The sequence below is a fragment of the Trametes versicolor genome (assembly GCF_000271585.1).
Source record: "Trametes versicolor FP-101664 SS1 unplaced genomic scaffold TRAVEscaffold_4, whole genome shotgun sequence".
NCBI classification, from domain to species: Eukaryota; Fungi; Basidiomycota; class Agaricomycetes; order Polyporales; family Polyporaceae; genus Trametes; species Trametes versicolor.
In genome coordinates, this window is record NW_007360324.1 from 2,931,002 (window position 1) to 2,948,831 (window position 17,830).

Genomic DNA, 17,830 nt, shown 5'->3' on the forward strand with positions numbered 1-17,830 from the left:
CCATATGGAATGATCGATTGAGCACGCAATCTCAGAGGAAGTCATCATACGTTGTGCTAGCATGCGGCAGACCCGCAATATGTCCGAACATCGTTACAGATCACGCTTCCCAGATTCGATGAATAGACTCATTCTCGCTGCGTTCTATTTCAGCTCCACACATAACAACTTGTATATCCGAAGCATAATCATAACGTTGAGCGTTGAGAGATAAGAAGCACACTTGCGCTTCTAAGAAGGCGTCATCGGTCCTTCCAAAGCTTATCATACATCACCATTTAAATTGGAGACGACACGACAAAGCATAGAGGGAAATTTTCATCGGAGTAAGAGCGAAGTCTAAACGACCTCCGAACCCCGTCGTTCAAGATTACAGACACTCATCAGCGCATTATGACCTGTTGAACCAAATCTAAGGTTGACGATCATCTAACTCTATCGGGCTTCTTTCCGTTTTGTAACCCGATTTATACACCATGTACATCAATTCATATCGCAAACATATCAGATATCGGCCTCCCAAATTAATTAATAAGAGGTACGTGAGAAATCAGCTTATCATAACAGCAACAATATGGGTTTTGTACGTTAATGGTTGCATACATCACGTCTGAAGGGTTATGAAAGTAAGGCGTAGCGACATGAAGGAAGCCTGAATAAGTAGCAAGCATCTTTGTTTAAAAACAAACAAGTCACACGACCGCGCTTATGAACCGGACAAAGCGGTAGAAGATAGATAGATATATTCAAAAATTATCGTGGCAGAAAGCGGCAGAAGAACAACACACCGTCAGTAGAAAGGGGTGCGCTGTTGACAAACTATAATGATGGTGTGAATAGCTGACATACGCAGACTTGATATAAAGTTGATGCGAATAAAATTGATACATACGTGCGGCACATTGTTTTGAAAGGAAGTACAATAAGAGTATCATCCGGTATGTAGCTAATGAAACACAAGTACATAGACGAAATGATATGTAATACCGATAGCGTGCACTTCGTCTATTTAGATACCACGAAGACATAAATTGTTGTCCAGTTATGATGACTTCATATAACCACTGTACTCTTGCTAATAACTGAACAAAACGCATGAATGTGTTTAATACGTTGGCATCTCCTAAATCATATATGAATTCAGTGCTAATATGATACTGCTATACATGGCATCGTACTAGTTCGAGGATGTATAATTGGGCATACAGAAATCGTGTGAACATCGTATGACTTAATCTACCACTTTCAGTCGCACGGAGAGCGTAATGTGAATGCTTTTAACGAGTGTGTTAAAATAAAAACACAGCGAGCAGATAATTCAAACCAATCAAACTATTATGGTCATATGTTGCTGGATAGCTGTTCCATTTATATCAGCCTATACTATGGAACATAAATTGATGGAGAGGAATTCATGTATAAAATGCAGAAGATACTAATACCTCAAAATTGTATAACAATATATGCATAACATAGGTTACCACTGAAGGAATCATCAAGTGAATTGGAGGGATAATGATTCGCAAGAGAGAGTCCGAGAACAAGGCATTGCTACATAACCAGGCTTGAATGTCACGAAGGATGCGTAGTTCACGGAAGTAGTATATTATGACCATTGCATTATGCTTTACGTGTGGGGTAAAAACCTGTCGCATAACATCGTCTATACAGAATTCATATTGTAGAGTACCGTATTGTAATTAACTGGTTTGAGATATGGCAGAGATTCACGTTTACCAGCAAAGTTGACTGTCCGATAATATCCGTCACAGATAACAACATATTACTGTAAGCATGTCCCAATTGACTGTGATATATCACTACCTTTCAAATTCAGTTACTAATAAGCGAGACTGGATCATATTTCCATACTATGTCTCTTGAACTTCACCGTTAAGATGTTCACCACATGTTATACAGCTAGAACGCACTATAATACGATCTTGAGTGTATTATCTCTAAGCCGTTGAATCACGTGCGATACCGGTATCTTCCGGCCGGTTCCGAACACTTTTCTCTCCTGAGCTGCAATCCTCCTCTCCGCTTGTTGGCAAATATCATCTTGCTTGTCCTACCACGTCATTATCGTGTCTTCTCAAGGAAAAACATCTCTCTCAAGGGTGAAAGTCAGCAATACAAACCCTCCCGCCTCCAAATCGAATTTCAACCACGGCCACAACGCAGTTGAAATGAGCGTAACACCGATCGGTACTCCGCTAAACGGGTCCCAGACGACCATTCGCGCTCTTGAAAGCGACAGAATGCAGAGCACAAACACAGGACAAGACGCGAATAGTAAGTAATAATTCATAAAATCCGATATATATCTTACATCACACCTTAGCACCAAGGACAGCTGCGCGGCAAGACAGCAATTTGATAAGAAATGCGTCTCCGAAAAGAGTACGATTCAAGCTGCCGTCTAGAACAGAAAACGAACGACATGAAACACTTGATTGTAATGCCGATCTTGATGTAAACGCAGCATACCCTGAAGCTCCCACCACGCCGAACTAATCACATATTTACGTAGCTCCACTCCGACGCGGCCTTATCCGACGACATCGATATACAGTGTTTCAGGTGCAATTTATAAAGACAAACATACAACGCTATATTGACAGACATGATCAGAAACCAAAGAAAGATCCACAGGTATTTGGAGGAGAGACTAGGCGGCCTCGCTGGATTTTCCTCCAAGAACACTGGGATGACTGTGATGCACGTCAAGTATGCGTACCGAGACAAACGCGGTGTCATACATTTCAAAGAGTATATTCCACACGTGTTCAAATACGTGTCGATCATTGATATACAAATCTTTACTCGTCAAGGTTGTTTGCTGGGAAGACGGTAGCCGACGCGAAGTACATTTCGGATCAAGATGAACAGGCGCAGTGGAAACGATTTGTTAACGGTGCTCTTCGTAAGATTTCACACCAACATGCGCTCTCCGTCACGCTGAACATGAATTGTAGCCGTCAACCCGCTCAAGAGTGATGCACGGCTGCACTACGATACGGACGGACGTCCTATTCTCCCGAAATGGGAAGACGATTGGAACAGAGTAAATGGCTCAGAAGTACTTTTAGCATTTCTGCACAACATGTGGGGTACGTACTTTACATCGTCAGCAACACAAATATGCTTATTGGAGAACACAGCCTTCGCGTATAACGGGTACCCTCCCGTACATCTAGACTTCAACGCGGTAGCGATCGCACCGCATCTGTTCTTTCGAAGCGAATGGTGCAAAAAGGTCACCGATCCAACGAACATGAAGATGATAGACCTCGTGCGACTTTACCAAGACATTCGCGACGCTCAATTCACTTCGGAAGCATTCATCTTTGCCGCAAGTAACCTTCCTAAACCACGGTCGAACATGGAGCCTTCCGAAATGCTTGATCCATCTCATTCCATTGCACCAAACACTGAACAGCATTTCCCCTCAACCAACCTCGCATCGCCCGACACTGTTGACATGCAGCGTATGGCGGCGACTCATTCAGAACCTCAACTTCCTGATCGATACCAACCCCATCACCACGCTCCCATATGTGACTCTTCAGTGTGGAGAACGCCGCCACAAGCATACTTCTCGCGCAACTCTCCAGAGCGCGACACTCGTGTGCACGACACTGCCTCCGAGGATATTCTTCGCTGCTATGATTATCCACACAACGTTTTGCCGTGCGATGCTCCTCTCCGCAACTATCTGCATCGCATCGCTCCACCACCTAGCTCTCTGCCGGCGATCCCGCCCCCGTACAACTCTCCGCAGTGCGACTCGCTTCCAAGCGACTACTCTCGAACGCGCTCCTCCATGAACTACCCTCCTCACCCTGACGAAGTTGGCCAAATCGTTCTTACGGACAACGATGGTCCGCGACACTCCCCCGCATCTCAGACATTCGCCTCCTACACGGCACAACGGAACACTTACCGATCACACATGCATTCCGACCATGTCTCCACGCGTAAAACAATGCATTACGGCACTCAGCACGCGGATGGACCTCTCAAAGTAGATATTCAACACGATGGATACAGGCAGCACTTTCATCTCGCATATCCCCGCTCGCACAACTCTCACTGGCAAGATCGCTTTGTTCAGAACGACAACTCACTCCCCATGTTAAGCCGTAACATCAACTGGGAAAAGGCTCCTGTAACGGAATCACAATGGACAACACGCGAGAACATCAGCGACGATGATACCTACGGGTCCCCGTCCCGCAAAGGCACTCAACAAACCAAGCACAACCCACCAGATATTATCTGCTGTGACAACGCCGTTGAGAATACTCTTCGACCAGACTGTTCTCCTGAACATGTGGTCGCTCGCGAAGGTATGCCGCACGAAACTCACCCGCTTACGCTGCCTTCTGTGAATGCTAACCAACGAGAAATTATCTTTAAGCGATTTCGAGAAGCAATGCTTGCACTATAGACGAACATGTTCATATTCGCAATACACCTTCGCCACCGAAACGGTCTGTGGACGGGAATGTGGTTCTGACAACAGACAGGCGAGATGCGAATGTCGAAGGACGTATTACTGATAATCGCGACGGGTAAATTTCACATTTATCGATCTAAACACGTGTGACCAACTTATGGTTCAGCAGATATTCAAATATTATCCAGTACAACACTGTCCAGGGTGGAGTTGCTGCGGTGCATTCTGGGAAATCTGATACGCAGCTTCAGGTAAGAATACGCACACGATTACTGGACTAAATATGAAACCTGACTGAAGAACCAGGCGGACGTTAACATCGCGGATTGTACAATAACAGCCAAAGCCGGTCACGAAATTCTACTCGAGGGAGCAGCTGTTCCGCGAAAACGGAAAGAAGGGCATAGAACAAACGACAACGACGGCCACGCCGACAAGAAAATACGCCTTCAAGCTACAGATGGATCTTCTCCCAAGCCCCTTCAATACACAGCCTTCATCGAGGACCACGCCGGTAACGAAGAAGACCATCAGCAGGGCAGGATTCCTCCACAGTCTTACGTAGGCGCACAATTTAGTAATAGTTGAATTAATAGGACGTAGCAATTTCTACTATTCTCAACGATATCTGTCACTGCTGGAGACGAAAGACGGTGCACACATATTACCACTATAATTGTGATTCTGCGCATGACGTTGTAACAGATCATTTGCCGCATACTGTGATACACATTATGATATCGCTCCTCAAAAGTATCGCTGCACTCCATCGATTTGTCATGTACAAATGTACAACTATATCACATACATCATACGAACAATTGCTGAGCGGTTGGTTAGTTAATTTTATGTAAGAATATAATAAAAGACATCTATCAAAAAGTACTTCTTATCATACTACGGTAATAAGCTGCGATAGAAGATGAAAAACTGGTATTACTATGATCAAACACTAATAAGACGGATCGGAATAGTTGACAAATTAGCATGTGAACAAGGTATTCCCACTGTCAATCATCTTCATCATAGAATACAAACAAAAACCGCTTCTCCACACTTCGTTCTGACTCATGGGTTTTAAAGTTACGTTACGCTCCTTGAGCAGACACGGTATATAAAACCATCGCACACTAACGTTGCAACGACGCCACATCGCTTTCTTCGTCTTCGCACCGTCATGGCTATGGGAGAGGATATGCAGATGTGAGAAGTATAGTCCATAACTAATCGAAACGCACCTCATCATTACATCCCAGTCCACGCATCGTTTCCGTCAACGAGCAGGTATCAATTGCTGCCGACACTACGCCCATGTTAGTCGCCTCATTATAATCGTCTTTGCCGCACACAGACATTGACAAGCTTAAAGTGGCACATTGATTTCTTCCATGGAGAAGATGGATTTCCTGACGCCGCAACAGGCGCATTCCAGCTCTTCACCTTCTCCCAATGCGACATCTGTTGCTCTACGTTTGCGATACACGACTACGCTGGAAAGATTTGTCGGTGACTCTGTCCAATTCCGAGACATGCTCCGTCTCACCGCTGCTGTCATTTCGGGCTCCACGGCGCTCCACGTTCTCGATATCGATCGAGCTCACACCTGGATCCCCAACGACCTCGATATCTATACACCTGCCCACACATACCAGCACGTGGTGGAGTACCTTGTCGACCACGAACACTACAAGGTGTTGAAGACTGACCGCGCCAAACCGTATTCACATACAAATCCTGCGATCAACCGCGTCGTGCACCTCGAGCGAGACGATCTCGACATCGATGTTATCCAATCCTGCAACGCCTCTGCTCTCTATCCTATTCCCCACTTCTGGTCATCCCATCTCATGAACTACTTGTCCGCGGATGGATTCTGTATCGCGTACCCGGACTACACCCTTACCGGACGCGGCATCCTCACCCCCAACCAGATGATTGGCTTTCAGCTCCCCACTTTCCGCACGCTTTCTACGATCACCAAGTATGTCGAGCGGGGGTACGAAATACGCACACAGCCTTCTGGATGGAACGCGAACACCACCATGGAGTGCGACGACGCTGTTACATGCCCCCGTATGGTTCGCTTCTTTGGCGACGAAATGTGCGTTAGCGGAGTATTCACACCACTCCCCAACACGCTGTCCGATGTCACAACATCCCCTGACCCTTTGCTGACTGTTCGTTGGGTGCGGGGAGGTGTTACCTGCGGAGACAGTTGCCAAGCTTCCGTACGCGACGATAATGTGACCCCTGTCGGTTCGTTTATTATTCCTTTCGTTGTCCTGAATTAAATGTTCGGTATGATATTTCAGCGTACTTATAAAGATGAACAAAAATATGTTGTAGCGTTGGTGGTGTTGAAAAGGTCTCCCCTCGCAATTCATCCCTTTCCCTGTTTCCATACATATTACCTCCATCATCTTCACCGTATATGAACTGAACTGTTTTATCTTCCGTTTGCCCTATTTGTATGCACTACTCATATTGTATAACACGATTTACTGCCTGTAAATTCACAATGCCTGGTAAAGGAGTACATATGGCGGTTGTAACAAGGTACGACACTTAAATACAGCACACAATAGAAAATAGCATGACACATTGTTCTACTACAACGTACCCGTAAACAAATCGACGGGAGATACCAATAAAGGACGTGGCGCGTATGCGAGAGCACTGATAGATATAAGTCTGAACTGAGCCACCCATGCGTCGGGCACCGAGAACCTCTGTATGCAATAGTTTTTCCACCGAACACAATGCGCCTCCACCAACACCAGATCTCCGACACAAAGTTGCGATAGCGACAGCTTGTGCATGTTCTGCTTCGATGTGAACACGCGAGTGGCATCGTAGACGGAAGAAAATATCTGCAGCACCGGTAAGCACAACAAAGACTGTTGACAGGAAGATAACTTCTTGTATACTAACCGGCACAGCCGACGATGGTGTGAAACAACCACTCGCACATGCTTCAAAATCTCCGTCATTTGGTTCCGCTTTAAATGAATTATAAGTTATGAAGTAATACCTTCAGCAATGATGAAAGACTAACAAGAATACACCCCGCCAAGGTTCTTCAGTTTGATAACAGAGGTATAGTCAACGGGGCGTACTGGCCGCACACGTACCACGGTGCTTGTATAAGCTTGCGTGTCGGTAACAGTCGTCCTAATCGAACATAGAACGCCTATGACCCACAATACAACCGGTTGCCCTGAATAGCGGTGGCAGAGATATTGTTGCTTATGAAGCAAGCCCCACATCGCGTGTTGGAAGACTTCTGAAATGTAAAAGATCGCATGATCTTGCGTAGCGTACTCCATGAAACCACGAAGACGCCTAATATACATGAGCACATTAAAACGCATGTCAGTTGGACCACTGACCGACGAATATACGCGTCTACCCAACGAGGTAGGATCAACCTGAACTGGTAGCTTTCGACGTGTGGATTGAACGAGTCCATCATGTGAGAATCACAAAAATGAACACGACGTCTATATTTGCAAGGTCAACGTCCTTGGGAATCACCACCGAGATCAACATACGTACCGATGTAAAGACATTCGTGCGGTTTGAGTACCAAAATGCATCATCGCTAGCGTCATATATGTATAACATCTACTTCTCTTCACCGCATACATGACAGGAAAAGCACACAATACGCAAGCACCGAAATAAGAGGTAGGTAACACATATACTACTGAGTGTATATGATTAGACACCTACCACCGCAACACATTGAAACGCAGGTCACACCGATACATGTAACCACCATTCAATGATGAATCAATGCCAATCAATTCAGTTCTAGGTCTTTCGGGAGAAGGCACCAAGCAATTCAATTACAGAAGTAAAAAACTTCACGTGTTCAGAATGATCACATGACAATGAGAGCCGGAGAGATTCTATCACAATACATTAGAACAATTAAAAAGACGTCATACATAGAGAAAGCTTATCTGATGAGCATATTGAACATGAGATGAACTTTACACATATTAGCAAACGAGCCGAACAGCTCACGTATGTGCATCACGATCTATCTACCCGCCTCGCATCAGCCGCCCCTTTACACAGAACAAATACTAATTTCGCGATTTTTGAACAACATATATAAATGAATTATGATTCTAATTGGCTTATAAGACATCATCATGGCACATAAGGAGTTTACAAGAGCTGAATGAGCGACTTTTTTTGATGGGGGATGAAAGATGTAATACGCTAGCAACGGAAACATTACTTTATAACCTACGACTGAGCAAACATTGAAATCTACGACACCGGTGCTAATTCAATCACACTACTTCCCGCTCATACAATCATTCTATATGATTTTGCCGTGTTTCAAACCAGGACAAGTGTAGTCAGTTGTCGAACATACCGCGTCCACTTGAGTGTCTTCCATTTTTTTTTCCAGAGACATGACGAACGAAATATGTTAAACTCTCTGAATTGACAAGTGGGTTTGTTCCTCGCGCACTCTGTAGATCAATGGTGAAACGCACCAGACAATACAGGCAAAATTAACTTGGACGAAACTTATATCGCATGCATGGAGTATTATCAGTCGAGTAGACATCATGGAACACTACTTATACATAGCAATTATTACAATCACATAGAGGTCGTACACTGTCTGTTTTCATGATCCGACGAATGAGGGATATGATCAATATTAAGTAACAATGAACCATGATAGTTTAATAATAGCGGACTACTGTCACCACCCACACACTTACTTCACGTAACATTAGAGTCACAACCTATCGCAGCATCGCCGTTGGTATCAAAGTGACATACTCAAGCTTGCAAGTTGTCGGTAACAAAACGTACCCATAACTAGTCCGGTATAACTCGGATCACACGACATAATCTGAGCATACAGGATCTCCACGCGAACTCGTCTCCTTCGACACGCCAACCGCATGAAGTTCTTCACATAATGCGCCGTACTCAAGTTTAATAGACAATTTGTGGGTGGAATCAAACACAGTTTGAACAATAACAGCGACTGTACAAGGAAATACGCGTACTAATACAAAATTCGATATCTTCTCTTCTAGCAGATGACGCAAATTAAGTCAGCGTTAAAACACAATGACGCAAGGAATAATACATCACCTCATAATCAACCCTACACCACTTGTACATCCTCATCCGGTAGCGGCTCCTGATCGACGTACTCGTCTGATTCCTTCAAACGACATATGCTCACGAGTTCGAAACGGCAGCGCCAGGTCTTCCACTCGTTCGCGTAAGTGGCTTTCCCAGTCTCCTGATCCACCCGAAAGCGTGCGAAGTTTGTCTCCAACAATACGAGGTCCCGGAATCCGATACGGTCAACCTTAATTTGCGGCATGGCGGACTTCTTGTCGTACTTGATAGACGCATCGTAACAGTACTTGAACTCCACCGCCTGCGCAAATAACAACCAACATTAACAGTATACATGCACTCCGCAAGATTAAAACGAACCTCGGAACCCTTTTCGTACTTAAGACGACGTGCAGAGCGACAGCCAACGTCAATTTGATCAAAGTGTAAATCCTTATCGGCTAATAGATGGCAAATCAGCGATAAATCATGGCTCTAGTACTAAATAAATGAGTATGAGACTGCTAACCTTTTTCATAATTCGATAACTGCAAGACCATCTTGTTTGCAATGGTAACAAGGCCGGAAAAAAGGGGTTTCACGCTGATCCATACATACTTCTGGAGTGCTTTGGTCTCCGGGTTGTAGAAGGACGTAGATTCGACTTCGCCAACGAGGAAAACGGTAATCGGTTTCTTATCGACTACCATCACGTTGTCCAACTTGAATTCGGCGGGACCCCATTGCGCCTGTTTTGGTATGACCGAAACTCCATAACGCAAGGTGGAGTCGTCTTTCATGAACGACATAGTGCGCACACGACTGCAAGATTGATTTAATACAACGTCACAAACTATTCCTAAATGCGCACAATCTCAACACGTACCCGATAAGATCGTCTGGATAAGCAATGCCGTTGGGACTAAAAGGCCAATCTGGAGAAGGTGAGCGCCGACGCTTGCTCGCCGACTGCACAACATTGGTGACCGAAACTGAGAAGTATTAAATAAATGCCAAACAAACAGGACCCAGTAATGTGGCATACCTTTGGCGACTGAGTTAGTCGTGCTGTTTGTGGCTGTGCCTGATTCGGAAGTGGTAGACTTTTGTTGGTCCCCCGTCTTTGCAGCCGATACAGACGATACACTGGTATGACGGATAAGCGCTAATAACATCGTTTTTAAATACGAAACGACGCACCGTGATTGATCACTATGACATTGATGAACAAATATTGTTTAGATAGCTCTGATATATATGTAATGGTGAACACATACACATCCATGCTGACAACAGTACTTGACGGCGTAGTTGTGCCATCGGCACCGCTGCTACTTATACTCAACTTGCCACCTATACATAATTCCGTTAAATGCTGGCTCAACCAATGAAAAACGTAGGACGTACCGTGTGATGTCGACTGTGGATTATTTCCCAAACTAGCAGCACCTGCCTTTCGGCTCGAAGACTCAACGTGCGGCCTTTTCTTTGGAGGCTGCGCGGCAGCCGAACGATCGGGGGATGAGTTATCCGAAATACCAGTCATTGTTGGTGAGGCGATGCAGCTCCTTGAGAATTTGCAGAACAGCTTCACGAATACAGCCATGCTTTATACTGCGGGGACTGGCCAACAGCTCATACAATGAGAACGTCACTTCCGCCAGCGCCCTTTGGCAGAGACAGGCAATTTTACCAGATGTTAATGCAATCGATGTATTGTATTGAAGTCAAAATATCTCCACATCCGGATAAATGAAGTATATATAGTCGTATAAGAATAGAGATAATGTGCAAGAGCTGAATACTACATTTATTACTCATTTATCTATACATTGCCTTTATTGAACACGCCGTTGTATGTATGCAACCAATGTGGTCACCTGCGCCTATATAATACGAACAACATTAACAACCAGTGCACAGCACTTAAACAGCACATCATCTGACCACATACAGTATGCAAAAATTAAATGCCTACATAATTTATATGAATGATACAGACTCCAAATTACACGCACACTTTCATCATCTCTATTACCAACTAAACCCAAACATACACATGCTCCCATTTGCAATAATCCTCTCATTCTTCTAGTATATAACGCTGCTCACAGATCACGATGTTTTTCAACGACCGAACACTCGCCCGCTTTTGGATATAGCAGATGTCGCACTTACAGGGTGATTATCACATATTCATATGTTTGCAATGCAGAGCTCATTTACTCTCTTCCATTAGCACGACCCGGCGTACTGATCAGAGACGTCTGGAACAGTGACCTTACGACACTACTACCGAAGAGCGAGTCTTATCCAAACCTTGCTCAATGGCAGGTGGTCCCTCAGGTTTACGACGACTTATGTGCGTGGGCTCTGGTGGAACGATCAGATGAAGAAACAGGCACCTTCCGCCCTTTCATGCTTCTCTATCATCCCGACATCTATCCGTCGTCTTCGGCTCCTACCATTGTCTCTATGCGATTCCATGGCGTTGTGGAATCACTCAACATATTACCAGTCGGCAATTACACTGGGTGAGTACTTTACCTATATAACATTATTTGATATGCAAATAATTAATTGTGAGCACGCATACATAATACAGCAACAAGGAGAAGGCCGCTCGTTCGATTCAATACATATCAATCGACTCTGGTGGATGTGACGATGCGTTCAACCTCCAACTTGCTATCATAGATAACATAAAGGCCTATCTACTCTCCACTCTCAAAGGCAACAACATCGAGTCACACAACAACAAACCAGGAACGATATTTTTCCATCGACCAGTGTTCACCAAGGTCAGTAATAGACTTTCCATATCATCAACTTTGAGGGTTACTTATACAGTATCAGGTCCATCAAGACCCCAGCAAGGTGCTCAGGTCTGCACTTGTTCTCGGCGATGATCCACACCAATACGCTCTCAACATACGGAGGGAATGGCTGGTAACCCATCGCATTGTAACCGGGCTCTACAACAACGATCATAGCGTATGCAAAAGACCGTACAATGTCATTCAGAAAGGCGACTTCGTAGAGGTGAAATGTCACGTCGAGGTGATGAGGTTTCGGAAGAAGACCAACTGGGTAACGGAAGTCCGTTTCGTACCTGAAGCGGTTATTCGCGTTTGCGATAAAACGACAGTAAGGGTAAGTGATTTAAGTATAAGGATTGGACATATGATAACTGAACATCTCTCTTAACAATCGTTGTAAAGAAAATAACAATCCGATCCAAGTCTTTCCGATCACCAGAGACGGGTAAAGCACTGAATACAGTCTCTGCGTACGACTTCGAAGACAACAACCACGCATCCGGTAGCGGCGAGCAACAAGAGATGGAGCAGTAGATCAAAATATAATATTTGCCCTTATATCGTACGTATCACCAAACGTACGACTATGTCAAATACTAATGAAAGCAGATGATAGCATCACAAACAAAGTGTACTATAATGTGCGCATTTTTTATGTTGCTCCATTATGATTTCAGACACCTAACGACGCAGTCACAATCGGAAGCGCGAGTTATGTCCATATGATGTTTATACACGATGTTGTATCTTGATGAACTACATTGTTGCCGACGCGCACGTTTCCGGAGGGCAATATATTACAAAAATCATTTAATATCAGACCTCGTCGCCGGTCGACACTGGATTCAGCCATGCAATGCTTCGACTACGCAACTCGCTCTCTCTTACGTGATTCATGACCCCCCATACAGCAAATTGACCTATGCATAGTAATCATGGCACAAAACATAGATTACTTCGTATCGACAGCTCTGTACAATTAATAGAACAACTCAGCTGCAAAACGGGAACAACAAATTAGAATCTGTGCAATTATTGCTCAGCATGACACAGAGCATACACGGCGAGCATACATGGAGATAATACCCTAAGTACAAAACAACCCTTACGGATTTTCAGCAGTACTGAACTTCAAAAGCCATTCACGCACAACGAGAAAGTGCACGCAGTAGCTAACCGCCCAAAAATACCACACCACAAACAGCGCACTTTAGATTTCAACATAATTAAACGCTCGCCGCCAATAGTTAGCTGCAAGCTGTTAGTGTTGATAACGGTCATAACAGTAATAAGCACTGTCTGATTATATTAAGTGTCATCAACCGCATTTCAATAACATAATACGCACACCGCCCTAATTAATTAACTGGCTATTTCACTCTTCACTGTATAATACAGCACCTATATTCCGCCTTTTCATATACAACACACACAAGAGCGCTGGACTAATATCAAGACGACATTGCTGACATGGTATCGTACACCGAACGAGACAAACGTTTATCGCCACATAAGCACTAACAAACTATACCGCAGAAGGATTCTAGCAAACACATATCGCATGTCAGCTTCATACGACCCCTGCGAGGTAATAGCAACGTACGGATCAAGCCCCCATCTTTGCAGCAACACGAGCCTTCTTCATCCGCTCCAACACATCCGAGACGCGTTTCTTCGAGGCGGACGGGGGAGCAGGAGGAGGTGCATGTAGAACCCGAATGTCGCGAATCTCGGCATAGTAATTATCGAGCTTGGTCGTCTTGCTCTCAAACGGCTGATACGTGATGGCCGTACGGATGAGGACCAGAGCGCCACGAAGGGTGCGTTCGTAGTCCCCCGGAAGGACAAGAACATCACCTGCGACGTCGGTGAAAGCGGGTAACACGTTTCCAGTATACTCGCCGGACTTGACGAGTTCGTTGAGCTCCGTGCGAGCTGCGACGGATGAGCACTTCCAATTCCGCATATCGAAGGGATCTAAATGGATATTTAATAAAACCATACGAAATATGACAAAACAACGCACCATCATTATCGGCATCAGCATCAGAGTTATCGCGGACCTCATTGCCAACGTTGCCGACCGACTGCATGACGAATACAACTCGAATGAGAATGGAAAATCCGTAAGGAATTTCGAAGCGTACCTCGAAAATTATATGCCGAACTTTGATCTTGTTCCCCAACTCCACTATCGTGTTCTGCTTCGTAGCGCCCGCCTGCGCGCGGCTGGACTCGATATTGTTAAATCCAGCGAGTATGTCAGGCCACAGACCGGCTGCCGTGGACCATACGTTACGCGAGGGCTTCATCAGAAGCGCACGAGCCTTTGAAGCGAAGAGCGGCGATCCAGCAGCGAATTCCACCCTCCACCCGCCGTCAACGTACAGGTGGTACGCTATACCGCGAGGGTCGATTTCTCCCACCCATTCAACCTCGGCTTCCTCCTCGGTGTCCGTGCGAACGAGCACCGAACAAGTAGGAAGCACAACCCACTTGACATGGTCTTGTAAGGAAGGGTTGCCGACGTAGTACGGAGATTTGACCAGTTCCGACAGCGCTCCTCGGAGTTGCTCTACGATCAGACACAAGCATATTAGTGTCGTCATCAAATTTTCTCGAAGCGCATCTGTTGACTCACCGAAGTCATCGGATACACCGGTAGCAGAACCGGTGGCGACAGCAGAGGCATCATCCATCGTCGGCGTAGTAACCATATCCTTCGTGATACGGAACAGGGCGGGGACTGAGAGAGAGAGGGAGAGAGGACGCCGGTTTATAATGTACCACAAATTTACCAAAAACAGCGGTCCCAAATCCATCTATACTCTGACTGACTGTGCTATGAAGTTCGCACGTCAACAGTGGTACATCAACATAATAAACGAATTGCCACTTTAAAACGGAACACTGTCAGTTACTATACGCCCAGGCTATCACACACTTACACCAATTGCACTGTTCTCACACAAGCGGTCATACCAGTCCAACAACAACCCAGATAAATACACCACGTTTGCGATGCAACAACACAAACACCACTAATACAATATTCTCAGCCCGATCCAAACGCAGAACTACCGGCATAACACTGCATCGTAATATGTACAGACCACCGCACTCCGACCGCAGCCAAACGCGCGGCCCACGTATATTTATAAGACTGAATGGCCATGAACTGAATGGGATGGTCACAGGGAACACGCCAATCTCACACGTTCAGAAAACTGAATGGGAAAGACTTCGCCGGAACCTATAGAGCATCCACAGAGACAGTTTCGTATATGACAGGTGCAGCGTCAAGAAAGCTCCATTGACAGAAGCTCTCATTTACATCTAATAATAAACCATGAACGGTGTATCAAACACCAATCACAACCGAGCTATTCGATACACAGCACACGATACATATAAGGTGATATTCTTCGGATCAAGACCAAAGTCTAAATGACTACCGAATTCCGCTAAAGAAGACTGTAAAGTTTGCTACGTAGCGCCTCAGACGACGTAAACCTAATCTAAGATTGATTTTATGTGATCGTTATCTACAGTAGATCTTATACAATCAAGCTTCACCCGCAAATTGGCATACACAAAGCAGCGTACGCTCTATCACGTCGTCGTCATCACGAGACATTTTTATACGTACACCGAATGAATTCCACTGCCACAACAAAAGCGCACAAGAATATAATCGCGTCCTCCGCTATCAGCATCAAGAATTGAATAGCTTTGAGAAATGGCGACAATTACATGCACGAGTGATCAACGCGAACCCCCCTCACTTTCCAAGACCGCTACAAAAAGCTCGCCCCCTACGAAGAGCGATCCCGACGTCGCAGACACCGGCGGCGGCATGAAGCTAATACCAGCCTCCAACCCAAAAACGGAGGGATGTCCCGGAAGCCACTCGACAAACGTCACAGTGATTTTGATGCGTTGCTAGCAAACGAGCAGTAAGCATAAACACGCGTAAGATACAACGACGACCACTCACACGAAGCCGAATACCTTGAATTTTCTCCACTATCACGTACAACGGTGCCGTGAAGACGTTGCCAGGGATGTGGACACTGACGTTCGGGAGATACAACGTCTGCATCGCCGGAACATCCCTCGCCATCTCCGAGGCGACTTCGTCGCAGGTTACGCTTGCATGAACCCGACCGCTGTCGGAAAGATGAAGCATAACCCGTACCAGAAGATGCGTACGGAATGACCCAGAGTACCGCATATGAACATATAGCGGCAGATCCAGCACGCACTGAAGACCGCTGTTGCGGGATGAAGGAGAGGAGGGGCCCCGAAGCGCAAAGCGGCGTCCATCACCGACTCCATGATTTCCTCCATCACCACCACTGGTCTGCGCATCATCGGTGGAGGGCGTGCTAGCTCATAAGTGTTAATCAAACGGACAAAATGATGAAAAGAGGATGCACGTACCCAGGCATGGTAACAAAATGTCGTGTGGAGAGAAGGTAGCAGCGTACAGCACGCTGACATTATAAACCCCCTCACAGTTAAGGTTTCGCCACTTTTGTGCATTATCAAAACCACCGCGCAAACAAAGTCAAACTCCAGAGCTAACCAATCCGCTAATAACCATACGCCAAGACGTTATTAAGGAACGTATCCATCTCCCAAACATCCTAACATCTCCAAACTCTGTATATGATAGGAGAGGTAATACATGTAACAGCGGACAGCATTGTTATAACCTCATCGATACATGCAAGTCATATAATAACACCGTTTTATAAAAGATGACGACTGTTGTTAGTGCTTATAACAGACTCGATACAGCACCAAACAACGCGCAGATGGAAATCAGGCAGAATAATAATCGGCGGAGCCCAAGGGCACGTCATCTAAACTGCGACGACCAAGAAGAAGCCTGAAATTCAGAGACACGCTTACTGGCAATCACAATCAGGGCCCGGGAGGATGGCTAAAGAGTTCCGATCCATAATTAGTATCTTCAGCAATACCAGCAGCTAGTACGCCGGCCGAGCCCTCGTGACCAAGCGCCTGAGGATGTTACTGGTTCCTGTGTCTTCTTTCGCTTCAGCACGACAACACGGCCATTAACTACAAGGAAGTTATACAATAGTAGACAGAAGTGAGAGAATTACATGATGTCGTACCTACTTGATAATGAGGACCCGTCGAAATACATACACCGACCCCAATGGCGACATGATGTTATCACAGTCCAAATACAATTTTCGAGGCAATCGCACGGATTTTGATCTACACCGTCGGAGGAAGGGAATAGACACTCACCTATCCCGATGGTTAACGGCCACGGGCACCTCATCACCGAAACCAAGCACGGCTGTTCGAGACATCGTCAACACCTCGAGACAAGCTGTTCATGAGATACTCACGGGTAATAGTAAAATAGCATCTCAGCCAACGAGGATGTTGCAGCTGCAGGTAGGCTGGT

At 45.5% G+C, this 17,830-nt stretch overlaps 5 protein-coding genes across 5 annotated transcripts; 3 read left to right on the forward strand and 2 right to left on the reverse strand.

Annotated features, from left to right (window-relative positions):
- Nucleotides 1–2,626: 2,626 nt before the first annotated feature.
- Nucleotides 2,627–5,027, forward strand: TRAVEDRAFT_19500 (uncharacterized protein; the record flags this gene model as incomplete). Its single annotated transcript, XM_008037845.1, has 9 exons — nucleotides 2,627–2,730; nucleotides 2,835–2,926; nucleotides 2,979–3,113; nucleotides 3,165–3,359; nucleotides 3,573–3,884; nucleotides 4,104–4,352; nucleotides 4,454–4,496; nucleotides 4,632–4,713; nucleotides 4,803–5,027. 9 exons carry the CDS (start codon nucleotides 2,627–2,629, stop codon nucleotides 5,025–5,027), a joined length of 1,437 nt encoding a protein of 478 aa, XP_008036036.1.
- Nucleotides 5,028–5,991: 964 nt separating this feature from the next.
- Nucleotides 5,992–6,480, forward strand: TRAVEDRAFT_98979 (uncharacterized protein; the record flags this gene model as incomplete). The annotated part of the gene is made up of 1 exon (XM_008038884.1): nucleotides 5,992–6,480. A coding segment is annotated over one exon (489 nt), but the record flags the coding sequence as incomplete, so codon positions are not given.
- A 3,125-nt stretch (nucleotides 6,481–9,605) lies between these two features.
- Nucleotides 9,606–11,111, reverse strand: TRAVEDRAFT_19502 (uncharacterized protein; the record flags this gene model as incomplete). The annotated part of the gene is made up of 8 exons (XM_008037846.1): nucleotides 9,606–9,887; nucleotides 9,947–10,026; nucleotides 10,095–10,387; nucleotides 10,452–10,557; nucleotides 10,611–10,711; nucleotides 10,766–10,777; nucleotides 10,843–10,918; nucleotides 10,973–11,111. The coding sequence occupies 8 exons, from the start codon at nucleotides 11,109–11,111 to the stop codon at nucleotides 9,606–9,608; spliced, it is 1,089 nt and encodes a 362-aa protein (XP_008036037.1).
- Nucleotides 11,112–11,812: 701 nt separating this feature from the next.
- On the forward strand, nucleotides 11,813–12,772 carry TRAVEDRAFT_119574 (uncharacterized protein; the record flags this gene model as incomplete). Its single annotated transcript, XM_008038885.1, has 3 exons — nucleotides 11,813–12,082; nucleotides 12,178–12,402; nucleotides 12,443–12,772. Coding segments are annotated over 3 exons (825 nt in total), but the record flags the coding sequence as incomplete, so codon positions are not given.
- Nucleotides 12,773–13,990: 1,218 nt separating this feature from the next.
- Nucleotides 13,991–16,507, reverse strand: TRAVEDRAFT_46221 (uncharacterized protein; the record flags this gene model as incomplete). The annotated part of the gene is made up of 6 exons (XM_008038190.1): nucleotides 13,991–14,361; nucleotides 14,411–14,471; nucleotides 14,532–14,959; nucleotides 15,026–15,130; nucleotides 16,170–16,326; nucleotides 16,382–16,507. The coding sequence occupies 6 exons, from the start codon at nucleotides 16,505–16,507 to the stop codon at nucleotides 13,991–13,993; spliced, it is 1,248 nt and encodes a 415-aa protein (XP_008036381.1).
- Nucleotides 16,508–17,830: the final 1,323 nt, after the last annotated feature.